The 25,157-nt window shown below is 52.4% G+C and overlaps 1 protein-coding gene across 18 annotated transcripts; it reads left to right on the top strand.

Annotated features, from left to right (window-relative positions):
• Positions 1-25,027, top strand: CCDC61 (coiled-coil domain containing 61). Of its 18 annotated transcripts, none has more exons than XR_013530990.1 (16): positions 1-38; positions 7,335-7,407; positions 7,856-8,014; positions 8,263-8,345; positions 12,207-12,364; positions 14,065-14,226; positions 14,357-14,478; positions 21,271-21,481; positions 21,534-21,654; positions 22,240-22,409; positions 22,508-22,583; positions 22,880-23,025; positions 23,197-23,275; positions 23,453-23,510; positions 24,551-24,623; positions 24,730-25,027. XR_013530990.1 is itself a non-coding variant. In XM_078360180.1 (16 exons), the coding sequence occupies exons 4-16, from the start codon at positions 7,867-7,869 to the stop codon at positions 24,825-24,827; spliced, it is 1,545 nt and encodes a 514-aa protein (XP_078216306.1). In that variant the 5' UTR covers positions 4,835-4,927; positions 5,830-5,909; positions 7,335-7,407; positions 7,856-7,866; the 3' UTR covers positions 24,828-25,027. The 18 variants fall into 18 exon arrangements, 15 of the variants coding, with proteins under 15 accessions (XP_035139953.2, XP_078216304.1, XP_078216309.1 ...); XM_078360180.1 differs by lacking the exons at positions 1-38; positions 14,357-14,478 and adding exons at positions 4,835-4,927; positions 5,830-5,909 and having other exon boundaries at positions 21,572-21,654; XM_078360179.1 differs by lacking the exons at positions 1-38; positions 14,357-14,478 and adding exons at positions 4,835-4,927; positions 5,830-5,888 and having other exon boundaries at positions 21,572-21,654.
• The last annotated feature ends 130 nt before the right edge of the window (positions 25,028-25,157 follow it).

Genomic DNA, 25,157 nt, shown 5'->3' on the forward strand with positions numbered 1-25,157 from the left:
AGTTGAACCGCTCGCGAGGAGGGGTGCCCGTGGAGAAGGTGAGCGGTGGCTGGAGTGGCGGGTGCGCGGCTCGCAGCGGAGGTCCTAGCCGGAGAGAAGTGGGGGGTTCTGTTGGAGGAGAGTGGGCTGCGTTGGGCAGCTGACCCGGCCTTGTGGGAATCGGGAGGGAAGGTGCCCTTTAACAAGGGTAGGCGCTTGACTGAGGGGTTCTGAGGCTGAGCCCAGCATGTGAGTTGGGGGTGATCTGTATTTCGCAGGAGGGTCTTCAGTGGGGGAAGTCGTAAAGCAGGAGGCAGCAGATGGTAAAATATAGAGATGCCCTTGGAATGCAGCGTGGCGATTTAGTAGGTTTTAAGACAGAGGATCAGTATAGCGCACTGTAATTTACAAGCTTTGATTTGGGTGAAAGTCGTGGGAAGAAGCAATATTGAGGGAGGGAGGGAGACCTCCAGGGATGGGGATGCACTTCAAAGAGATGTTAAGCCCTACTATTCCTGTGGCGTTTACTAGGTGCTGTGCACCTGCCAAGTGTTTTAGGTGAATTAACTCTTAAACTTACCCTACCGATATTTAAGAGTGTGGACTCTGGCGTCGGGTTGAATCCTGAATTTGAATCCCGGCTCTGCCACTGAGCGTTACTGTGGCTTTGGGCGAGTTGTTTAACCTTTTCTGTGCCTCAGCTTCATCACTGGTAGAATGATCTCATCTCTGTCTATACCATTGGCTTGCTTCACCCTGTTTCTCTAATGAGAACTCCCAGGTGTGGTTTCCAGCCTGGATCTCTGCCCTGAACTCTAGAGTCATACCGTGGCCGACTTTTCTCTATTTGGAAGTTCATCTGACATTCAGACATAAACTTGTTCCAAACCAAACTTGCTGTTCTCTCCTTTCAGCCTCCAAACCCAGTTGATGGCACATTCATCCTTCCAGGTACTAAGATCAAGAAGCCTGGAGTGTCCTTCACCCTTTTGTTTGACTTATACACGGTCTAGCCATCAGCAGATCGCATTAACTCTACCTTCAAAATACATCCAGAGGCCCGGTGCAGTGGCTCACACCTGTTATCCCAGCACTTGGGGAGGCTGAGGCGGGTGGATCATCTGAGGTCGGGAGTTTGAAACCAGTCTGACCAACATGGAGAAACCCTGTCTCTACTAAAAAATACAAAATTAGCTGGGCATGGTGGCGCATGCCTGTAATCCCAGCTACTGGGGAGGTTGAGGCAGGAGAATCGCTTGAACCCGAGAGACAGAGGTTGCAGTGAGCCAAGATTGCACCATTGTACTCCAGCCTTGGCAACAAGAGCAAAACTCTGTCTCAACAAACAAAACAAAAAAACCCACATCTGGAATCCAACCACATCTCACCAGCTCCTTTGCTACCACTCTGTCCCAAGTTGTCTCTTGGCTCTTACCTGGTGTGTAGCAGTGGCCTTCTGTGTGGGCTCCCTGCCTCTCGCTGTCAGGGGGATCCTAGTAGAACAGAAATCGGATCAGGTTGCTCCTCTGTTCACACCGTCTTCTGGCTCCCACCTTACTCGGCAAAAGTCTTCACCATATCCGCAAGGACCCCCAGCTTATTGAGTTCCCTCCCTTCCTCCCCCTCCCTCCCTTCAACTCCCGTCACTTCTCTCAGTTCCCTTGCTTACTCTGCTGCAGCTACCCTGGCCTCCTCTCTGTTCTTTGAACATGGTGAACACATTGTCACCACAGGGCCTTTGTACTCGCTGTCCACTCCTCCAGGATCAGGTCTCCTTAGATGTCTGCGTGGCTTCTCCGCACCTCTTTCAGGTCTCTGTTCAGATGTCAACTCCACAGCTGGGCACTTGCTGACTACTCAGGGTAAAAGGGCTCCTCTCATGTGGCTCTCACCTGGCTTTTTCTTCATAACACCAATACCTTATACAGATTATTATTCTTATTGTTTTTTTTGAGACGGAGTTTTGCTCTTGTTGCCCAGGCTAAAGTGCAATGTCATGATCTTGGCTTACTGCAACCTCCGCCTCCCAGGTTCATGTATTTCTTCTGCCTCAGCCTCCTGAGTAGCCGGGATTCTAGGCATGTGCCGCCACACTTGGGTAATTTTGTATTTTTAGTAGAGACGGGGTTTCTCCATGTTGGTCAGGCTGGTCTCAAACTCCTGACGTCAGCTGATCAGGCTGCCTTGGCCTTCCAAAGTGTTGAGATTACAGATGTGAACCACCACGGCCGGCCAATATTATTATTTGTAGTATTATTATTTTTTGAGATGGAATCTTGCACTGTTGCCCAGGCTGGAGTGCAGTGGCACCATCTCAGCTCACTACATCTTGTGCCTCCCGGGTTCAAGTGATTCCCCTGTCTCAACCTCCCAAGTAGCTGGAACTACAGATGTGTGCCACCATGCCTTGAATTTTTGTAATTTTAATAGAGATGGGGTTTCACCATCTTGGCCAGGCTGGTTTCAAACTCCTGACCTCAAGTGATCTGCTCACCTCGGCCTCCCAAAGTGCTGGGATTACAGGCATGAGCCACTGCGCCTGGCTTTCGCTTGGATTATTGTTGGTTTATATCCTCTGGGCTTCTTGGACCTCCCCACTAGAGTGTTTGGCTCTATGTGAATATAGAACCCAGCACCTAGAAGAGCACATGGTGTGTACAAAGTGTTGTTTCTCCTATACCGTCCTCACCACCCTTTGGGGTCTTCCTGTGGTGTGGGGCGGGGTTGCTAAGCTGGGAGGGTCTTGTGTCGGGTGGTGGGGTTAGAGGTCGGGGAATACACTGGACAGATTGTGGTGCCCAAGGGTAGAAGGACCCTTAAGTGTCTGAAGGAACCTGGAGGAAATGCAGATTCCGGGGCCCACCCCAGGGTTTCTGCTTGTGTATGTTTGGGACGTGACCTAGGAAGCTGCATTTTCATAAGCACCTGTTTGTAAGTATTACGTTCTTTGGCCATCACTGTGGGAAACATGGCTAGGCTGGTTCAGACTTTGGGCTGGAAGGAAACCACTCTCTTCTCATCCAGCTCCTTCCCTGTGGCTGATGCTCTGCTGGGCAGTGTTGTGGTGATTCAGACAGCTCCTGACCCAGCCTGGGAGTCAGGGAGGGCTTCCTGCAGGAAAGGGCATCAGAGCTGAGACTTAATGAGCTAAGGGGAGAAAACCTTGGCTGTATCCCCAGTGCCTAGAACCCCATTTCCTGGCATCTCCCATGAAATTCACAAGCAGTCCCTGAAGATACAAGATTGATTAAAATGGCTCTGCCCTCATGGGCTCATGGTTTGTCAAATAACGAATCACAGAGATGGTAAGAGGGGTACCAGACACTGTTTGAAGCACCTTATATACATTAAATAATTTAATTCCCTAACAAACCTATAAGGTAGGGGCTCTTATCCCACTCTACTGATGGGGGAAGGCCCAGAGAGGGCAAGTGTCTTGCCTAAGGCCACACCAAAGATAAGTGCAGCTGAGATCTGAACCCAGAAGTCCCTAGCCTGCAGCACGTGCCATGCTGAAGCTGTGAGGCCACATTTGGGTTAGTTCTGGGAGGAAACAGGTGGTCAGGGAAGGGCAGCTCGGTGATGGGAAGGAGGGCAAATGCTTCTGTCCTTCATCATGGGATGCTAGACAAGCCTCAGTTTCATCCTCTGCATAATGGGGCTGGTTATAGTGCCCACCAGAGAGCAGAATTTGGGGTGAGTCATTCATTGGATTGGTAAATGTGCATGGTCTTTATCTAAGGCAAAATGTCTTTGTTTTATTGTGTGTGTGTGTGTGTGTTTTGTTTTTGAGACAGAATTTATTGCCCAGGCTGGAGGGCAGTGACACAATCTTGGCTCACTGTGACCTCCATCTCCCAGGTTCAAGTGATTCTCCTGCCTCAGCCTCCTGGCTAGCTGGGATTATAGGCTCCTGCCACCATGCCCCGCTAAGTTTTGTATTTTTGGTAGAGACAGTTTCTCCATGTTGATCAGGCTGGTCTCAAACTCCCGACCTCAGGTGATCCACCCTCCTTGGCCTCCCAAAGTGCTGGGATTACAGGCATGAGCCACCATACCTGGCCAGCAAAACATCTTTAAGAGACAGTGGGAGAGGGAGTCTGGATCCCCCAGGGGGAACTGGGGTACTGCATTGTGCCCTATAGATTGCATTGCTTGGTTCCCCAGAGGGCTTTTGTGTCTCTGCATTCCATGGGGACAATGTGGAAGGCTTTGGTCTGTATTCTGGGGCAGTGAAGGGGAGTTCTGTCCAGTCTCAATTCCTCACTTGGTAGGGAGGTGAGGTCAGAATGGGGTCGGGAAGGGGATCATCCAGGTCAGGCAATGAGTGTGAATGTGAGGCTGAGGTCTGCTGCAGGGGAGAACCCAGCTAGGGGATGGCTGCACTGGAATATGTGTTGTTGGTGGTGGGAGCTACAGAGTGTAGGGAAAGAGCCATCCGATTGGGCTGCCAAGGGTAGTGATTTGCCCATGTCTGGTATGGGAGGTAGTGATGGAGATTTGTCTTTGGGAAGCCCTGCGTGGAGAGTTTTCAGCTCTGGCCCTGGGTGAGAGCTGTGAAATCTGTGGGGAGAGCCATTTGGAGGGTGGAGCCAGGGGCGGTGATGTAACCCCGGAAAGGAAAGGGGTCATCCTAGTGAATGATGAGAGGGAGAGAGCTGGGGGCTGACACACTGAATGTGAGTGTGCCGGCGCCATGACGTCATGAGGCCCGAGAACTGGGTCAGGTGTGTGGGCCAGGATGAGGCCTTGGGACAGCCGCTCGGCGCTCACAGGGATGGGGTGGTGACGTCACTGGTTGGTGAGGGCGGGGCCTCGAAGGCACCACTGGGCTGCGTGAGGTCAGGAAGGAGGCAGAGGCTGAGAAGAGCTGGGAGAGGCTCGGGACTGGAGTGAAATCGGCCATCAGGATGAGCCACTGTTCACGAAGCAAGGATGGAGGATGCAGGTAGAGGGACAGGGTCAGCGGCGGGAGGGGAGATGGGGCTCAGGGTCTGGGGAATCCTAAAAGTGGTGGTGGTGATGGGGTAAGTGGGGAGGAGGGGTTGCTCAGAGAGGGCTCTCCGAAGGGAAGAGAGGTGGAAGATGTGTGTGCGGGTGGAGTGGGGGTGGGGGTTTACAAGCAATTTGGGAGGGAACAGAATCCAGGTGAAATGGGGGTTGATGGAATACAGGCCGAAAGTGGGTGTGCGGAGCAGAACCTGAGCATCTATGCGGGCAGAATGCAGGTGAAATAATGGGGTTCATTGAAGTTGAATATGCGGGAGCCCTAGGAGAGCGTGTGTGGGTGCTGTAGGGAGGAAAGTGCGGCTGCCTCCCAGCTCCCAAATCTGGGAGAGCGGGATGGTATGAAGGGGCTTTGGAGGGTAGAGAGGGGGCTGGTTTCTGGGGAATGTAGCACGAGGGTTGGGCTGGCATATATGGAGTGGGAGGTTCTGTAGAGAGGAGAGGAAGAGGAACCTAGAATCCCGTGGTCGTCTGGAGGACAAGTGACGGGCAGCTGGGGTCTGGGAGGCCGTGTGGAGCTGGCACGGGCGTGGGATTTATTCCATCAGCAGTTACTGAGCGCTTAGGACATGCCTAGAGGAGGGGGTGGGGGACGGCAGCGGGCGAAGTTTGTGGAGGTGAGAAAGGTATGAGTGTGCAAGGGGAATTGAGTTGAGGCAGAGTATTGGGGGCTTAGTGTCTGGGATAAGGGCGGGGTGGGGGCTAAGCACCAGGTACTGGGACGCCCAAAGGGGCTGCTATTCGTGGGGTGGGTATGGGGGGTTTCTGCAGGGCGGTGGGGAAGGGGGAGTTGGCAGCAGGGATGTGGTGTGGCGAGCCCCCTTCCTCTGTGTGGTCTCCCAGGAGCTGGGGACCGCGAGTGGGGGCTGTGATGCTGCGTGGCTCCTCAGGTGTTCAGTTCCGTGAGTGCCTCCTACGCCTTGGTAACCGGGACGGCGCTGCCGCTGATTGGTTCTGGGAGCCAGAGGGGTGGGGTTGATGGGCGGGGTTTAGGACACCCAGTGGGGCGGGGCTAGCGCTGCCGCGCACTGTGCTGGGGTCTGGGGATGCGGGATATGTTGAAACATGCGGCCATTTATTTGCAGTGAGATCGAGATTATTATTTTTTATTTATTTTTTTCTGAGGCAGAGTCTTTCTCTTGTTGTCCAGGCTGGAGTGCAGTGGCACCATCTCGGCTCACTGCAACCTCCGCCTCTCAAGGTTCAGGCTATTCTCTCGCCTCAGCCTCCCGAATAGCTGGAATTACAGGCGCCCGCCACCACGTCCGGCTAATTTTTATATTTTTAGTAGAGACGGGGTTTCACCATGTTGGCCAGGCTGGCCTCGAACTCCCGCCTCTACCTCCCAAAGTGCTGGGATTATAGGCGTGAGCCACTGCACCCGGCCGAGATTGGGATTATTAACCTGGACTTCAGAACCACCAGAGAATGAAAGCACATTGTCAGAGTGTGAATTTTCCAGGGGAAGGGGGTGCCTAATTTCATCAGCCCTTCCAAAGCACCCTGCTCCCAAATAAAGTTAAGAGCTGTGATGTAGAGAGAGATGTCTGTCAAGGTGTCTAGGGCCCAGGTCATTGCCCTTGGGCCTCTGAGAAAAGAGATCTGTGGATGGGCCGGAGGGTGGTAATTTGGGAGCCCCTGAAATGAACTTGCAAAAGGTTGGGGATTCATTCATTTATCTGCTGAAGGCTCAGAGATTTCATTAGATTCTCAAAGGCTCAAGGACTCTCAAAAGGTTAAAAATTCCTTACCTGGAGTTTCAGGGCTCATCTTTTTTTGTCTCATAATATTATATTTTCTGGTATTAGACTTTATTTTATTTTATTTTTTGAGACAGAGTCTCTCTTTGTCGCCAGGCTGTAGTGCAATGGTGCGATCTCAGCTCACTGCAACCTCTGCCTCCTGGCTTCCAGTGATTCTCCTGCCTCAGCCTCCGGAGTAGCTGGGATTACAGTGATGGGCCACCACACTTGGCTAATTTTTTTTTTGTATTTTTAGTAGAGACAGGGTTTCATCACCATGTTGGCCAGGCTGGTCTGAAACTCCTGACCTCATGATCAACCCACCTTCCCTCCCAAAGTGCTGGGATTACAGGCACAAGACACCATACCTGGCCTACTCTGACCCCCTTTTAAAAGCTTGGCTCATCTTACTCCAACACCTCCTTTCCCTCTTTCCAGCTTGACTTTTCTGCACAAATGTTTGCTGAATGATGGATGAATGCATAATAAATATATAATGAATAGAAGACTTAATAAGTTAATATTAATCATGATTCTTTTGTTGGCAATCATGTATTTCGTTTGTTTCTTTTTTAAATTGAGTCAGAGTCTCACTTTGTCACCCAGGCTGCAGTGCAGTGGCAAGATCACAGCTTACTACAGCTTCCGCCTCCAGCCTCCCAAGTGGCTGGAACTACAGGTGCGCATCACCACACCTGGCAATTTTTTTGTATTTTTAGTAGAGATAAGGTTTTACCACGTTGCCCAGGCTGACCTTGAACTCCTAAGCTCAAGTGATCCTCCTGCCTCAGCCTCCCAAAGTGTTGGGATAACAGGTGTGAGCCACTGTGCACGGCCCGGCAATCATGCATTCCTAGTACCCAGCGTATGTTGGACACAGCAGCCTGCAGGTCACAGTACCAAGTGCTTTTATGCATATTGCCCAGTGTAATCCTCGCAAGTCCACAAGGTTGGTGCCATTGTTATATCCATTTTCCAGATGAGGAAACTGAGGCACAGAGAGGTGAAGTCGCTTTCCCCGATGCCATAGCTGTTAAATGATGGAGCCAGGATATGGGGCCTGGCCTTCCAGCTTATGAGCCTGGGCTCTCAGCTCCTCTGGGTTTCTGTCTCATCCCCTTCTCCAGCAACGTTGGCCATGGACCAGCCGGCCGGCCTGCAGGTGGACTACGTCTTCCGGGGTGTGGAGCATGCTGTGCGGGTGGTGGTTTCCGGGCAGGTGCTGGAGCTGGAGGTGGAGGACCGGATGACGGCGGACCAGTGGCGGGGCGAGTTCGATGCCGGCTGTGAGTGTGCCTGCCTGGGGTAGGCTCATCTCTCCTCTCCTGGGATCAGCTTCTCCCAGATGAGGCCACCCTGAATCCTGCCCACCTGTCTCTTCTGTGTCACCGGAAGCTCTCCGGTGTCTCGAGGGCTGTAGGTCTCATTGCTTGAGCCAGAGGCACTGGAGTCGGGGAGAGTTGAAGAGCTTAGATGCATTGCCCAGGGGCTGGGCAAGCGGTCAGACCTCAGGAGGGACTTTTCTCCCCCCCAGTCATTGAAGATTTGACTCACAAGACAGGGAACTTCAAACAGTTCAACATCTTCTGTCATATGCTGGAGTCAGCCCTCACTCAGGTAGGGCCTGGGCTGGTGGGTGGGGGTGGGAGGGCGTTCTGTCTTCCAGATTCCTGGGGGGGTCAATGCCCATCTGATGTATGTAAGACCCTCTCTCTACCTTCTCTTTCATTGCAGGAACAGGGAGATCATTTTCTTCTTTTGCCAAGTGTAAATGGTTCATTTTGAATTTAGTGATAGTTATGTAGAAAATTCAGGTCACAGAGAAATATAAAGACGAAAGTTATCACTCCACCCCTAATACTGGCTTCTGTTACTATTATGGTGAAAATCGCTCCAGCTGTTTCTCCGTGTCTATTTGTTTCTGAATATGTGTGTGTGTGCATTTGCAGACCTGTAGTTATATACAGTTTATATATTATCCAAGGTATTCTGCAACCTACTTTTGATGATTTGTTTTTTGTATTGGAGTTTCGCTCTTGTTGTCCGGGCTGGAGTGCAGTGGCGCGATCTCGGCTTACTTCGACCTCCGCCTCCTAAGTTCAAGCGATTCTCCTGCCTCAGCCTCCTGAGTAGCTGGGATTACAGGCACACGCCATCACCCCCGGCTAATTTTTTTGTAATTTTAGTAGAGATGGGGTTTCGCCATGTTGACCAGGCAGGTGTGGAACTCCTGACCTCCGGTGATCTGCCCACCTTGGCCTCCCAAAGTGCTGGGATTACAAGTATGAGCCACCGTGCCCAGCCTGCAACCTGCCTTTAAAGGATTCAACAGTATTTCATAAAAATGTAGTAATGTCAGTGAATATAGCCATTCATTCATTTCATTTACTGAGCATTATCAGTGTGCCAGCCATTGTTGGGGACACTGGGGATATGGCAGTGAACAACAGACAAATCCCTGTCCTCATGAGGCTGACATGTTAGTGGGAGAGACAGACAAGTGAAAAATATATAAAGTCAGGTACTTTAAAGTAGTTTTTTTTGTTTTTTGTTTTTTTTTGAGTTGGAGTCTTGCTCTGTCATCTAGGCTGGAGTGCAGAGGCATGATCTCAGTTCATTGTAACCTCTACTTCCCGGGTTCAAGTGATTCTCCTGCCTCAGCCTCCTGAGTAGCTGGGATTATAGTCACACACCACCATGCCTGGCTAATTTTTGTATTTTTAGTAGAGACAAGGTTTCACCATGTTGGTTAGCCTGGTCTCGAACTCCTGACCTTGTGATCCGCCTCAGGCTCCAAAGTGCTGGGATTCCAGGTGTGAGCTACCGCGCTTAGCCAAAAGTTTTTTTGTTTGTTTGTTTGTTTGTTTTAAGATGGAGTCGCACTCTGTCTCCCAAGCTGGAGTGCAATGGTGCAATCTCTGCTTACGGCAACATCCGCCTCCTGGGTTCAAGCGATTGTCCTGCCTCAGCCTCCTGAGTAGCTGGGACTGCAGCCATGTGCCACCACACCCATCTAATTTTTGCATTTTTAGTAGAGACTGGTTTCATCCTGTTGGTGAGGCTGGTCTCGAACAACTGGTCTAAGTGATTCACCCAGTTTGACCTCCCAAAGTGTTGCGATTTCAGGCATGAGCCACCATGCTCAGCCTAAAAGTAATAACTGGGGAGAGGAAAGCAGGTTAGAACTTAAAGTGATAGGGATGGGTGGTATTTAGATATCTTTTTTTTTTCAGACAGAGTTTTGCTCTGTTACTCAGGCTCAGTGGCCCAGTCTTAGCTCACTGCATCTCTACCTCCTGGGTTCAGGTGATTCCCATGCCTCAGCCTCCCAAGTAACTGGGACTAGAGGTGTGCCTGCCATGCCCGGCTAATTTTTGCATTGATTTTTTTGAGACACCATCTCTGTTGCCCATGCTGGATGGAGTGCAGTGGTGTGATATTGGCTCACTGCAACCTCTGCCTCCTGGGTTCAAGCGATTCTCCTGCCTCAGCCTCCCGAGTAGCTGGAATTACAGGCACGCACCATCAGGCCCAGCTAATTTTGTATTTTTAGCAGAAACAGGGTTTTGCCATCTTGGCTAGGCTGGTCTTGAGTGATCCCCCAGCCTCGGCCTCCCAAAGTGCTGGGATTACAGGCATGCGCCACCTCACATTTCTTAAAGGTTAGTTGCAGTGTGGATTCAGAAACCTCATCAGTGAACTTTTTGTTACATTAAATTCCACTGACTTATTCTGCATTTTGCGTGGGTTTTTTTTTTTTGTTGTTGTTGATGAAATTTGGTTGTTGTTGCCCAGGCTGGAGTACAATGGCACAATCTTGGCTCACTGCAACCTCCGTCTCCCAGGTTCAAGCGATTCTCCTGCCTCAGCCTCCCGAGCAGCTGGGATTACAGACATGCACCACCATGCCTGACTAATTTTGTATTTTTAGTAGAGACGGGGTTTCTCCATGTTGGTCAGGCTGGTCTCGAACTCTTGACCTCAGGTGATCTGCCCGCCTCAGCCTCCCAAAATGCTGGGATTATAGGCATGAGCCACTGCGCCCGGCCACATGGTTCTTTTTTTTGCCTGTGGATGATTTTGTAACCTCATGCATTGGTCAATACTGGTTCACCAAGTTGTGCAGATTTGTCAAATGTTGACACATTTCCTTACTTGATATCCTGAAGTCAGATTTGTTAATATCCTCACCCGTCTCCCTAGGAAAGTCTTTGAATGCCGAGAAGCTATCAAACACCCAGTGGAAGACAGAAGTTTTCCAAAATTCTAATTTTAAGTACAAAGCTTGAATTCGATTATTGGCAAGACATCCCGTCAGCTGTTTTTCTTGAAGTGACAGGCTCACTTTGTTCATTTTTGAGAAAATGTCTGCCAGATAGCCCGAGTCTAAATAACCATAGTTTTGTCTGTCAGTCGTTTTTTTTTCCCCAAGTAAAAATAGTGTTCCGTGAAAAGCGGCTAATTTAGCTCACAAGTCAGTTGCACAAGCGCTTTTTCCTGGGACCGTCGTCACACTCTGGCGTGTACAGAAGCCCTTTCTGTGCACTCGCGATTTTCCAGCACAGTGTAATAAAGAGCTGTGTCCTCTCGGGGCAGGATTCAATGTAATTAATAACTTTTACTGCTTCATCAAGAACATTCTGACGTTTCATTTCCTGTGTTTTATTGTTGATTTGCTTACTGTTTGTTTATTTCTCTTCCCCAGCCCCCGACTGAGACGGGAGAGATACAGCAACCTCCAGTACCATTTGGTACCAGGGCTTGATTTCTGCTAAGGCACCAGCAGTTTTTCCCACCATTGCTTTTGTAGCACTCACACACATGTCAACACAGTGAAAAAGACAAACGATGTCTTTGTATTATTGTGAAAGTAGCTTTGGGCCCCGTTCGATGGCTCATTGCCTATAATCCCAATACTTTGGGAGGCTGAGGCAGGCGGATCACGAGTTCAGGAGTTCGAGACCAGCCTGGCCAACATGGTCAAACCCTGTCTCTACTAAAAATACAAAAGCTAGCTGGGTGTGGTGGTGGGCCCCTGTAGTCCTAGCTACTCAGGAGGCTGAGGCAGGAGAATCACTTGAACCTGGAAGGCGGAGGTTGCAGTGAGCCAATATTGCACCCCTGCACTCCAGCCTGGGGGACAGTGAGACTCCATCTCAAAAAAAAAATAGAAAGCTTTGACCTCAATGGAGAGCCCCGAAAGGGTCTCGTGGACCCCCCAGGGATCTGCAGACAGCACGTGGAGAGTCACAGGTCTAAGCTGTTGTCTGTGATTGAGCATTTAGGTTCTTTCCGGGTTCTCCCTTCGAGGAAGTCCTTGTGTCAGTCCCTGGGACAGGGTCATGTTGATCGCCAGCTTTGTGTAGGAAAGCCTAGCCCACCTGGAGAACAGGAAGGGCTGCTGTCCAGGTGTGTGCTAGCTGCCCTTAGTGTGGCGGTGGCGGGCGCTGTGCAGCTCTTCCTCTCCTCTCCTGACAGAGCAGTGAGTCAGTCACTCTGGACCTGCTGACCTACACAGACCTGGAGTCCCTGCGGAACCGCAAGATGGGGGGCCGTCCGGGCCCTCTGGCCCCCAGATCGGCCCAGCTCAACTCCAAGCGCTACCTGATCCTCATCTACTCAGTGGAGTTTGACAGGTGGGGAGGAGGAGCGGGCTCCAGGGCCAGGCTGGTGGGCAGGGTGGGACAGGATGTGGGGAGACCTGCGGAACCCCTGGCACCCAGGGCAAGGTGACACTGGTTAAGCCTTGCCTTTGGAATCTTCCCCGGTGGGGTCTGTGTCATTTAGTATTGTGTTTGGCTACAAGCGGCAGAATAAGCATCACCAGTGCCCTAAACACACAACACATCAAACAAGCAACACGTCACATAACAAGACGTCTAGGTAGGTGGCTGCCCCTGTGCAGCAGTCCCACCAGGGACTCAAGCTCTTTCTTTTTTGTTGTTTTTCCTCATTTGCGATCGGCAGTGTGTTCACTTTTTTTTTTGAGACAGAGTCTCGCTGTCACCCAGGCTGGAGTGCAGTGGTGCAATTTCGGCTCACTGTAGCCTCTGCCTCCCAGGTTCGAGAGATTCTCCTGACTCAGCCTCCAGAGTAGCTGGGATTACAGGTGCCCACAACCACATCTAACTAATGTTTGTATTTTTAGAAGAGACAGGGTTTTGTCTTGTTGCCCAGGCTGGTCTCGAACTCCTAGCCCCAAGTGATCCTCCCGCCTCAGCCTCTTAAAGTACTGGGATTACAAGCATGAGCCACTGTGCCTGTCTTGGCTTTTTGACTTCATCGTTATCTCTTCATGGTCACAAAATAGCTGCTGGATCCCCTAGATATAGCATCTTTATCAAGGCAGGAAGAAGAGGGACAGGGCTGAGTTTGCTAATTGCATCTGCTGGTTTTATCATGAAGATAAAAGAGTTCCATACCTGTAATCCCAGCACTCTGGGAGGCTGAGGCGGGCAGATCATGAGGTCAAGAGTTCAAGACCAGCCTGACCAACATGGTGAAAACCCATCCGTCTCTACTAAAAATACAGAAATTAGCCTGGCATGGTGGCAGACGCCTGTAATCCCAGCTACTCAGGAGGCTGAGGCAGGAGAATCTCTTGAACCTGGGAGGCGGAGGTTGCAATGAGCTGAGGTTGCACTCCAGCCTGGGTGACAGAATTTTTTTTTTCCATTTCAAAAAAAAAAAGGAGCGTTCCCAGAAGACTCCCAACAGATTTCCTGTAATATTTGGCCAGAAGAGGTCACGTGCAAGGGATGCTGGGAAAATGAAGAGCTGGCTTTCTAGCCTTTATGGGGGAGGCAGCAAGGGAGTTGGGAATGGCCCTTGTGTAGCTGGGTGACTGTGTCTGCCCCATGTGTTAGTGGCCACTGGATTTCCTACTGGGAAGTTACCAATTCCCTGTGAATAGTATCTCATGGGGCAGTTAATCAAGATGCCCTCCCTTTCCCCAGCCAAGCCGGGGTGACCCAGGCCAGGCCAACCAGGATCTCCCACTGTGGCATGTGAATTAGGATTGTGCTTGCAGGTAACATGATGCCAGCATTCCCTTCATCACCACTATGCGACAGGGAGGTTACCCCAGGCTACACCGGGGCTGACAATCCCAGTGGTCCCCACATTGCTATATAAGAGGCTTTCAGAGGTGGTGACTGGAACAAGGGGTCTGGGGACAGGGAGGGGCCTTGAGGCTGTGCTCAGAACTTAAGCCTCTAGGACGGTACCATTTCTGGAATTGTGTGTTTTCGTATGCTGTGACTCTCAGACTCTGGTATTTACCCTCGGGTGCATTCTTGGCCTCTGAGATGTCGCGGTTCTAATCCTACCTCCTCAGGATTCACTACCCGCTGCCCCTCCCGTACCAGGGCAAGCCAGACCCCGTGGTTCTGCAGGGCATCATCCGCTCACTGAAGGAGGAACTGGGCCGCCTGCAAGGTCTGGGCGGCCAGGACACTCGGGACACCCGGGAGACTGAGATCTGGCACCTGCGGGAGCAGTGAGTCTTGGATGGGTGGGCAGCTGGGGCAGCTGGGGCGGTGGGTGCCCTCCCATCATGCACCGTGGGGCCCATGCTCAGCCCTGTGTCCCTCACCCAGCATGTATTTATTCTTTTCTTTTCTTTCCAGGCGGAGTCTCACTCTTTCACCCAGGCTGGAGTGCAGTGATACAATCTCTGCTCACTGCAGCTTCCTCCTCCTGGGTTCAAGCGATTCTCCTGCCTCAGCCTCCCAAATAGCTGGGACTACAGGTGCTCACCACCAAGCCTGGCTAATTTTGTATTTTAGTAGAGATCGGGTTTCGCCATGTTAGTCAGGCTGGTCTCAAGCTCCTGACCTCGAGTGATCTGCCCACCTTGGCTTCCCAAAGTGCTGGGATTCCAGGAGTGAGCTTCCACGCCTGGTCTCTGAGCCTCTCTTCTGCACCTGCTTTGTGCCAGGTGGTGCTGGGGACACAGTAGTGACCAAGACTATGCTGGTACTGCCTTCCTGGGACTCTCAGTCCAGTGAGGGAGGCAGATGTGTTTGTAGACAGTGAAAGGCTCAGAGTGGGTGGGGGACCTGACCCTGCCTGGTAAGGGAGGGAGGGGTGTTCTTGGTAAAGGGAGCTGCATGTGCAGAGGTGTGGGGAGGTCGAGCTGTATGCGGGTGAATCCACCTTCATGGGGTGCCTCTTTTGTGCTATCCCCTCCCTGCCACTCATGTAGTACCCAGCCCTGGGGGAGATGGATGCTAATTACATAACCACCTGAGTATATCATTGCAGACGGAGGTGAGTGAGGCAGAAAGGGAGCCTGTGCTGTGGGAAGCTGTCACAGGACCCCACTGGGGTATGGGGTGGGTCAGGCACAGGGTCTGGGGAAGAGCGTTGTAGGCAGAGGGAACGGCATGCGCAGAGTCCTTGTGTTGGGTGGGAATGTGGTGAGAACAAGAGAATGAATGGCGTGAAAGAAGCAAAGCCTTTTGATGCATATATTCATGCCTGCCATGTGCTTGGTTCTGTTGGGGAGATGAGTCTGGGGCTTGAGCTCTACTGGGAAGAGGCCTGGCTCATTGGGGAGGACTAATAATATTTTTAGTAATAGTAATACCAGTAACTAATAATTAGCAATAATAATACAGTTACTGAACATTTAACTGTATGCCAGGGCTGCTCTGTGCTCTATGATTGGATTCATTTTATCCTCACAGCCACCCTGTGGGAGGTACTGCTATTATCTCCATTTTACAGAGGCCCAGAGAAGTCAGGGAACGTGCCTCAGGTCACACAGTGGGTGACATGGGCAGGCTGGATCTTAGATCCAGGTAGCACCGTTGAACCTCTGTTGATTCCCCAGCTCTTTGCACTGTTGGTGGCTGCAAGCCTAGGACCGAGTGATAAATGCTGATGGGAAAATCAGTTCTTAGGGAGCTCATGGGGCTGGGGAACCCCGTCGGTCTTCCTGGAGGAGCTCGCCTGTGTACTGCTGGGCCAAGGAGGGCAGCAATTGGGAGGCCAGAATGAACAGTAGCATAGGTTTCATTCTCAGTTTATCCTCAGGATCTGCTCTGGTGGGGGCCCAGTCGGGGGTGGGGGGAAGTGTGTGTGTGTGTGTGTGTTTCTAGGTTTGTGTTTATGGGTGTGTAATCAGAGAGAATGTGTGTGTTTCTAGGTTTGTGATTATGGGTGTGTGTTTCCCAAGATGGCCACAAGGTAGCGCCCTCCACCGTTAGGAACCAACCACAGGAGCCTTGCTATGAGTGTGTGTGTATCTGTGTGTGTTTCTAGGTTTGTGTTTATGGGTGTGTTTCCCAAGATGGCCACAAGGTGGCGCCTTCCACCTTTAGGAACCAACCACAGGAGCCTTGTGGGGGGTGTGTGTGTGTGTGTGTGTGTGTGTGTGTCTAGGTTTGTGTTTATGGGTGTGTGTTTCCCAAGATGGCCACAAGGTGGTGCCCTCCACCCTTAGGAACCAACAGGAGCCTTGCTCTGTGTGTGTGTGTGTGTGTGTGTGTGTTTATGGGTGTGTGCTATCAGAGAGAGTGTGTTTCTAGGTTTGTGTTTATGGGTGTGTGCGATCAGAGAGACTGTGTGTGCGTGTTTCTGGGTATTTATGAGTTTGTGTGATCAGAGAGACTCTGTGTGTGTGTTTCTAGGTTTGTGTTTATGGGTGTGCGTTTCCCAAGATGGCCACAAGATGGCACCCTCCACCCTTAGGAACCAACCACAGGAGCCTTGTGATGTGTGTGTGTGTGTGTGTGTGTGTGTTTCTAGGTTTGTGTTTATGGGTGTGTGCGATCAGAGAGAGAGAGTGTGTGTGTGTTTCTAGGTTTGTGTTTATGGATATGTGTTTCCCAAGATGGCCACAAGGTGGCACCTTCCAGGCTTAGGAACCAACCACAGGAGCCTTGGGATCCCAGGGCTGCTCAATGGCTTCTTACCTTCCTCTTCCCAGGCAGGAATTAGGAAGTTTGGGAAGGTTCCGAGACTTATTCATTCATTCAGCCAACATTTATGGAGTTCGAACTGTGTGCCAAGCACACCGCCTGACACTAGTTAATGTTTATTATGCCAGAGATGGTCTAAGCACTGTAAATAGATGCGGACAGTGGAACAGGTGAGAAAAATGGCGTGAGGCTCAGAGATGTGAAGTGAAACTGCCCAGGGCCACCCAGCTTGTTAACAAGGGCGCCTGGCTGTGCAGCCTGGGGTCCTGTGAACCAGATAGATGGAGGCTCTGCCCCCAGAAATGTGGGATCCAGATGGGAAACATACTCTCCTCTGCATGCCAGCTCTGCCTGGGTTGGTGCTAGGAAGGAAAGGTACAGAGGGCTGGGAGAGCGGAGAACGTCAGGGGCAGCTAGGCTTCCTGGATGAATGGAGTCTTTCCTGCCAGGAGGAGAGATTGTTCTTGGAGGTGAGAATTGCATCTGGCTGGAGCCTTGTGGGAGAGGGAGGTAGGAGGAAAGGAGAGGAGTCAGATGGGCAGAGGCTGAAGGGAAAGCTCCTTGGTGGAGAGTGTGGGGACCCCCAGATTTTAAGAAGGATTTATTAGGAAAAAATCCAAGCACCACATAAGTAAACAGTAGTATAATGTGCATGTATGTGTCCCCGGCTTCAGTAGCTACCCACTCGCCCATCTTGTTTGATGTGCTGCCCCCCCCACCCCCGCCCTGAAGCAAATCCCGGTCTTCGTAGCTCCTCTGTAAAAGCTTCACTGTGTATCTTTTTTGTTTGTTTGTTTTTGAGACGGAGTTTCGCTTTTGTTACCCAGGCTGGAGTGCAATGGCGCGATCTCGGCTCACCACAACCTCTGCCTCCTGGGTTCAGGCAATACTCCTGCCTCAGCCTCCTGAGTAGCTGGGATTACAGGCATGTGCCACCATGCCCAGCTAATTTTTTGTATCTTTAGTAGAGACGGGGTTTCACCATGTTGACCAGAATGGTCTCAATCTCTTGACCTCGTGATCCACCCGCCTCGGCCTCCCAAAGTGCTGGGATTACAGGCTTGAGCCACCACACCCAGCCCACTGTGTATCTTTAACATGGAAGGATATCAGTGCTGCTATCACCTCCAACAAAGTTAACGAAAATTCCAGCCGGGCTCGGTGGCTCACGCCTCTAATCCCAGCACTTTGGGAGGCTGAGGCAGGCGGATCATGAGGTCAAGAGACCAAGACCAGCCTGTCCAACATGGTGAAACCCCGTCTCTATTAAAAATACAAAAAAATTAGCCAGGCATGGTGGTGCGCGCCTGTAGCCCCAGGTATTCAGGAGGCTGAGGCAGGAGAATCACTTGAACCCGGGAGGCGGAGGTTGCAGTGAGCCGAGATCACCACTGCACTTCAGCCTGGGCAACAGAGCAAGACTCTTTCTCAAAACAAATGAACGAACAAAAAAAAAAAAATCACAGAAAACCCACAAAAATTCCATAATGTCACTTGAAACCCATTGTGTGTGCATTCACACTTGTCTGATGACCTCTCAGTTGTCTTTTCTGCAAGCGGCTTCTTAAAATTCATCTTTTATCTAAAGACGGCTGCACATTGCACTTCGTCGAGGTCTTTCCTTCCTTCCTTCCCCCTCCCCTTTCGTCTTGCTCTGTCGCCCAGGCTGGAGTGTGGTGGTACAAATCTGGGCTCGCTATATCCTCGATCTCCTGGATTCAAATGATTTTCCCACGTCAGCCTCCTGAGTAGCTGGGACTACAGGCACTTGCCATCATGCCTGGCTAATTTTAGTTTTTTAGGGTTCTTTTTAGAGACAGGGTTTGCCCATGTTGCCCAGGCTCGTCTTGAACTCCTGAATGCAAGCCACCTACCTGCCTCAGCCTCCCAAAGTGCTGGGATTAGGCATGAGCCACTGAGCTTGGCTGAGGTATTTCTTAAACCTCTTTTAATTTATATCCCCCTCTCTACTTTTCATGCTCTTTATTTGTGGAAGAAATCAGGTTATTTGTCCTGCAGACTTTTGCAGTCTAGATTTGGCTGATTTTTTCCCCCTATCAAGCATCCTCAGATGGAAAAATGAAAAACAGGTTTTGCTGATTTTATTGCCATGGTGTCATTTAATGTCCTCCTCTGTCTCCTGTACTTCGAGTGAAGCGGTGGCTGAGCCTGTATATTGTTTAATTAGATGTGGGGTAGGTTTTGGCAAGATACCTCCTTCGGTGGTGGTGTGTACTTCCGATTGTCAGGTGGTGTTGAGACTGATGAATTCAGCTGTTGAGAGCTGGCTCCCTCTTATAAAGTTCTCTTCAGCCTTTCAGTGCAGTGGTCTACTGTGGATTTGCACTCAAATTGCCTGGGAGCTTTGAAAACTCCCAGTACCCTGGCTGTCCTATAGACACACCATTTCTTTTTCTTTTTCTGAGGCAGAGTCTCACTCTGTTGCCCAGGCTGGAGTGCAGTGGCTTGATGTCGGCTCACCACAACCTCTGCCTCCTGGGTTCCAGCGTTTCTCCTGCCTCAGCCTCCCAAGTAGCTGGGATTACAGGCATGTGCCATCATGCCCAACTAATTTTTGTATTTTTTTAAGATGTAGTCTTGCTCTGTCGCCCAGGCTGGAGCGCGGTGGCACGATTTTCGTATCATGGTCTGAATCTGGTCTCGAACTCCTGACCTCAAGTAATCCACCCATCTCGGCCTCTCAAAGTGCTGGAATTACAGGTGTGAGCCATGTGCCAGCCCTATTTTTCTTTTAAAAAATTTCGTGAGCAGTGAGGAGTTCCGGGGCAGGCCCTGACTCCTCCAGACACACCATGTACACCTGAATCTCCAGGATGGGCAAGAGCCCCACGACTTCCATTAACTTTCTTATTGTGAAATATAATACACGCCAAAGGGCATAAAATATAAATGTACAGTTTCACAAACGATCATAAAGCCAACATTTATGGAGTTCGAACTATGTACCAGGCACACTACCCAACATGAGTTAGGCTGGGACTCCATGTAACAACTAGGCAGGTGAAGAAATGGAGGCCCGTCGTGGTCACACCTGTAATCTTAACACTGTGGGAGGCTGAGGTGGTGGATCACCTGAGGTCAGGAGTTTGAGACCAGCCTGGCCAATGTGGTGAAACCCTTTCTCTACAAAAAATACAAAAGTTTAGCTGGGCAGGGTGGCCCATGCCTATAGCCCCAGCTACTCGAAAGGCTGAGGCAGGAGAATCACTTGAACCCGGGAGGCAGAGGTTGCAGTGAGCTGAGATTGCGCCACTGCACTCCAGCCTGGGCAACAGAGCAAGACTCTGTCTTTGCCCCCCCGCCCCCCCAAAAAAAAGAAAAGTTGAAAGTGGTCATTTCCCCACAGCCTCTGTATGTCTTTTTCTAGGAGAGACCCTCCTACCCAACCGTGCTCCCAGATGCACCTAATCACTCACTCCATTTGCTTATGGTTTTGCCAGCTGAACCATGCATCCCTAAACAATATAGTTTAGTTTTATCTTTTTGCACTTAACTGTTTTTTTAGAGACAGAGTCTCACCCTGTCACCCAGGCTGGAGTGCAGTGGCACAATCTCTGCACACTGGACCCTCTACCTTCCGGGTTGAAGTGATTCTCGTGCCTCAGCCTCCTGAGTAGCTGGGATTAAAGGCGTGTGCCATCATGCCAGGCTTCTTTTTGTAGAGACAGGGTTTCGCCATGTTGGCCAGGTTGGTCTTGAACTCCTGGCTTCAAGTGATCCACCTGCCTTGGCCTCTACAGTGCTGAGATTATAGGCATAAGCCACTTTGTCCATCCAGAGAGGTCCAATTTCTGTTCATTTCCCCCTTCCCCATAAATAATCCTCTCCCCCCCACCACAGATGTTGGTTTATTCTATTATATAATTTTGGAAAATATAAACATATAATTTATAGTTCCTGTTTCTTTTACATAAAGGGAGATACTGGAGATACTGTCTGCCCTGTGCTGTTGTGGCAGTCACTTGGTGACGGGTTATAGAGATGATATAGTTTCGTGGTACTCAGTTGAGTAGATGTGTTAGAAATTCAGCTAGTTCTCTTTTGATGTACATTTTGGTTATTTCCACTCTTTGGTTATTGCAGATTGTATTGCAACGAATAGCCTTGTGCATACATTTTCTCAAGTAAGGGTTTTGAGCATGGTGGTAACCTGATCGAATTTGTATTGTAGAGGATTTCGTGACTGGGAGACAGCGAGAGTGGCCTGGCCAGGTGGGAGGAGGAGGGAGGCAGTGCTAGGCTTTCAGGGTGTGGACAGATTGATGAAATTGTTTAGAATTGGAACTCACGTGGCTGTGTTCCCACTCCTTCACCTGCACCAGGGGTGTGTGTGTGTGTGTATGTGTGTGTGTGTGTCTGTGCGTGGTGGGGTCATGTCCTCTTCGTGGGATAGATGGGGGTGATGTGACCATATCCCTCCTCATACGTCGGAGGGGAGATAATAGGACCCTGCCCTCCCCATGGGGGCAGTTGAGAGTGATGGAGCCGCGTTCCCTCTTCGTGGGGAGGTGAAATGATGGGGCATCCCACCCTCATAGAGTAGTGGTAATGGGGCCATGCCTCTCTCCCCAGCGCTCTCTCCCGGTCTTCCCCAGGGTGTCGCGCCTGGCGTCCGAGAAGCGGGAGCTGGAGGTGCAGCTGGGCCGATCGCGCGAGGAAGCGCTGGCTGGGCGCGCGGCCCGCCAGGAGGCCGAGGCACTGCGTGGGTTGGTGCGTGGGCTGGAGCTGGAGCTGCGGCAGGAGCGCGGCCTTGGGCATAGGGTGGCCGGCCGCCGAGGCCAGGATTGCCGCCGCCTGGCCAAGGAGGTGAGCGGCGGGGACCCGGGGGCGGCCGGAGAGGCGTGGACCTCGACCTCAGTCTGGACCTCTGCGCCCCCTCCCCTCCCCTCCCTGCAGCTCGAGGAGGCGAAGGCATCCGAGCGGAGCCTGCGCGCCCGGCTGAAGACGCTGACCAGCGAGCTGGCCTTGTACAAGAGGGGGTGAGAGGCGAGGCCCAGGGGCGATTGGGTGGATGGGTGGGGGCCTGAGAGGGGGTGGGACTTAAGAGGCAGGGTGGGGCCAGGTAGGGTGGATGGGGCGGGGCTTAAGGGGAGGCAGGGCTTAGTGGACCTCCCGGAGCCCAGACGTGTTTCTGGTGCGGTGGTTAGAAGGGGAACCCCGTGCGCAGGCTTGGGGTTGGAGTTCAGGAGGAGGGACTAGGAAAGGGGCCGGCCCAAGGGTCTCCTGGAGCAAAAGGGTGCGGCGCAGCAGGTGGGATCAGGGTGAGGTCTGCTGGCATTTATGGGGTGGGTGGTGGAAAATTGGGAAGGTTTTCGGGGAGTTGTGGGAGACTCCAAGAAGAAGGGTCTGGCGAAGAGGATGTGTTGAAAAGATGTAGGGAAATGACAGACGGGTGTTTTAGGGGTTTGAGTGGGGCCTGGGGGAAGGTATCGGGCCCAGGAATACACGTCTAGGAGCCAATGGGGATGGGACTGAGGGTTCAGAGAGGGTGCGGTACGGGAGGAGCCTCGCGATTGGGTTTGTCGGGGCTGGCGGGAAGCTGACAGCTACCCCTGTGGTCTCAGGAGGCGGACTCCTCCGGTGCAGCCGCCCTTGGCGCGGGAGGACCGGGCCTTGTCGTCCCGGGAGCGCTCCACGTCGCGAGGTCGCGGAGCCGCGCGCTCCTCATCCCGGGAGAGCAGCCGCGGGAGCCGGGGTCGAGGCCGACCCGCGCGCCCCTCGCCCTCGCCCACAGGTCTGTGCCCCTGCCCTGCGGTGGGGAGGGGATGCACTAGCGCTGCCGAGGCCCGTCCTGGGACCCACCCACCCGCCTCCTCTCCCACGCTGTCCTAGGTGGTCGCGCGCTCCGCTTCGACCCCACGGCCTTTGTGAAAGCCAAGGAAAGGAAGCAGAGAGAGATCAAGATGAAGTCAGTGCCCCTTCCTCCCTCTCCTGCTCCCGCCCCTGCCCCGTGCCCGCTCCCGGGCGCTCATCTCTGTACCATTATCCCTCTGCACCCTCTGCCACCTGCTCGCTTCTCGCTGGCTACCCCGCCCGCTCTGCCTTCGTCTGCCCCACCTCCTCGTCTGTGTTTCCGTTCGCTTTCCTCTCCTAGGCCCGTACCTCGGGCGGTCGTCGGCGTGGCTGTGACCTTTAGGGGCGCAGCGACTCCCTTGCCCGCAGGAGTTGGGTGCACAGGCCGGCGTCTCCTTTCTTGCTTCCCAGGCAGCAGCAGCAGCAGCGGAACCGATTAGGCAGTGGAGGAAGCGGGGACCGTCCGTCCATCTCCTGGCCTCGCCACACCCGGCCCCCTGCTGCCGTGACTGGACGAGGGGACGCCCCTAACCGCTCACGAAACCGCAGCTCCTCTGGTAACCGGCCTGGAGCTCAGAGGCTGGGACTCGGGGCCGGCGGGCTGGGCGGGGCTGGCCGGAGGGGCGGGGCCGGGAGGTACTGGGCGGGGCCGACGGGTTGGGAGGGGCTGGGAGGCACTGGGCGGGGCCGGCGAGGGCACGAGAATCATGCCCTCCGTCTCCCTCTAGTGGACAGTTTGCGCAGCCGCTGCTCCTCAGCCAGCTCCTGCAGCGATTTGGAGGATTTCTCTGAGTCGCTTTCCAGAGGGTAAAACTTGGACTTGGGGAAAGGACCACCTCGAAAGGGTTTCTGGGGAGACTAGAAACAGTCTTTTGCAGGGAAATTGGGTGATGGAGGCTGGGGGCCTTGAAACCACAAAGGTGGGGGACGTGGGAAGTTCCAGAGCCTCCCCACAACTGGTCTTTGATTACTCCTTTCTCGCAGGGGTCCCCGCCGCCGTGGCAAGCCTCCTAGCCCAACGACCTGGAGTGGGCCCAATACGGTGAGTAGAAGGGGTAACATAAACCACTGGAACACAGCTGTCCACATTTGCCGTGACTCCTTCCTGGGGACCAAGTGCAGAGGCGACTCTGAATGCTTTTGGCAACAGGGCTTTTTTGTTTCGAGAGGGTCTCGCTCTGTCCTCCAGACTGGGGTGCAGTGGGGCAGTCGCCACTCATAGCAGCCTTCAATTCCTGGGCTCAAGGGACCCTCCCACCTTGGCCTCTGGAGTAGCTGGCTACTAGACATTTTTTGGGGGGAGGTGGGGTTGAGACTGGGTAAGGGGGGTAGTGTTGGCTCTTTATGTTGCCCAGGCTGGCCTGGAACTCATGGCCTCCAGCCATCCTTAGCCTCCCACAGCGCTGAAGTTACAGGCTAAGCCACCACACCTGGCTTGGGAACAGCATGTTTAGAGAGCTTTGGATTGGAGGAGGAATAATGAGGGGCACGTGATGCTCTTTAGGGCTTTGGCTTTTGATCGTCAGGTCTTAAAACCTGGGTCCTCCTCCTACCAGTTGTATGATTCCGGGCAGTTTTTTTTTTTTTTTTAAAGACAGTCTGGAGTGCGATGGCAGGATTTCAGCTCACCACAACCTCCGCCTCCCGAGTTCAAGCAATTTTCCTGCCTCAGCCTTCCCAAGTAGCTGGGATTATAGGCGCACACTACTACACGCAACTAATTTTGTATTTTTAGTAGAGATGGGGTTTCTCCATGTTGGTCAGGCTGGTTTCGAACTCCTGACCTCAGGTGATTCGCCTGCCTCAGGCTCCCAAAGTGCTGGGATTACAGGTGTGAGCTACCGCGCCTGGCATTCGCCTCTCTGTACCTTAGTTTTTATCCGTTAACCGGGGATGGTAATGGCATCACCTCCGGGGCTGTGTGAGCATGCCAGGAGGTTATTTTGCATATAATGAATGCCCAGTAGGTGTCAGGCTTTATTTTTAGCCAAGGTCCTTAGGCTCAGGATTTCCAGTGGGATTTGGGGGGACAGGACTAGAGAGACGGTGGCTGACCCCCTTTCCTACCTTCCCCATCACCAGAAGTCTACCCCTGTGGAATGCAGCCACCGTGAGAAACATCTGGCCAATTCTGGGGGCTGGGTCCCCATCAAAGGTGAGCCTGGCACTCCACATCCCCTCTCCCAGCCCCAGCTCCTGTTGGCATGGTAGGGGGCAGTGGTATATTGGGGACCCCCCCACACCCACACCTGCTCTCACAGAGTACAGCTCGGACCACCAGGTGGCTGACATGGCTGAAATAGATGCACGTCTGAAGGCCTTGCAGGAGTACATGAACAGACTGGACATGCGGTCATGACATGGAGAGGGGGTACTGGCCCTCCATCCCCCACCCACTACTGAGTATGGCATGGGGGGTGGGGCCTGCCCTGGCCCCGCCCCTCCACGTGCCCCTGGGGTCTCAGGTGTGTGAGGCCCTGATCCCAGCCTCTCCCCTGGCAGTACATGCTGGGAGGGAGGATATGTGTATTTTGTAAATAAACATATTTGCCCTTGGGACCCCTCAGCTTATGACTAAAGGGTGAGGGTGGAGTGGGGAGAAATGTAGAGGAAGAGAAATTGCGGGGTATAACTGGGAACTGGGTGTCTGTGCCTCAGAGGCAGATTGGAACTTAGGCCCAGGAAAAGC

Source organism: Callithrix jacchus, chromosome 22 (assembly GCF_049354715.1).
Source record: "Callithrix jacchus isolate 240 chromosome 22, calJac240_pri, whole genome shotgun sequence".
In the NCBI taxonomy this organism is placed as follows: Eukaryota; Metazoa; Chordata; class Mammalia; order Primates; family Cebidae; genus Callithrix; species Callithrix jacchus.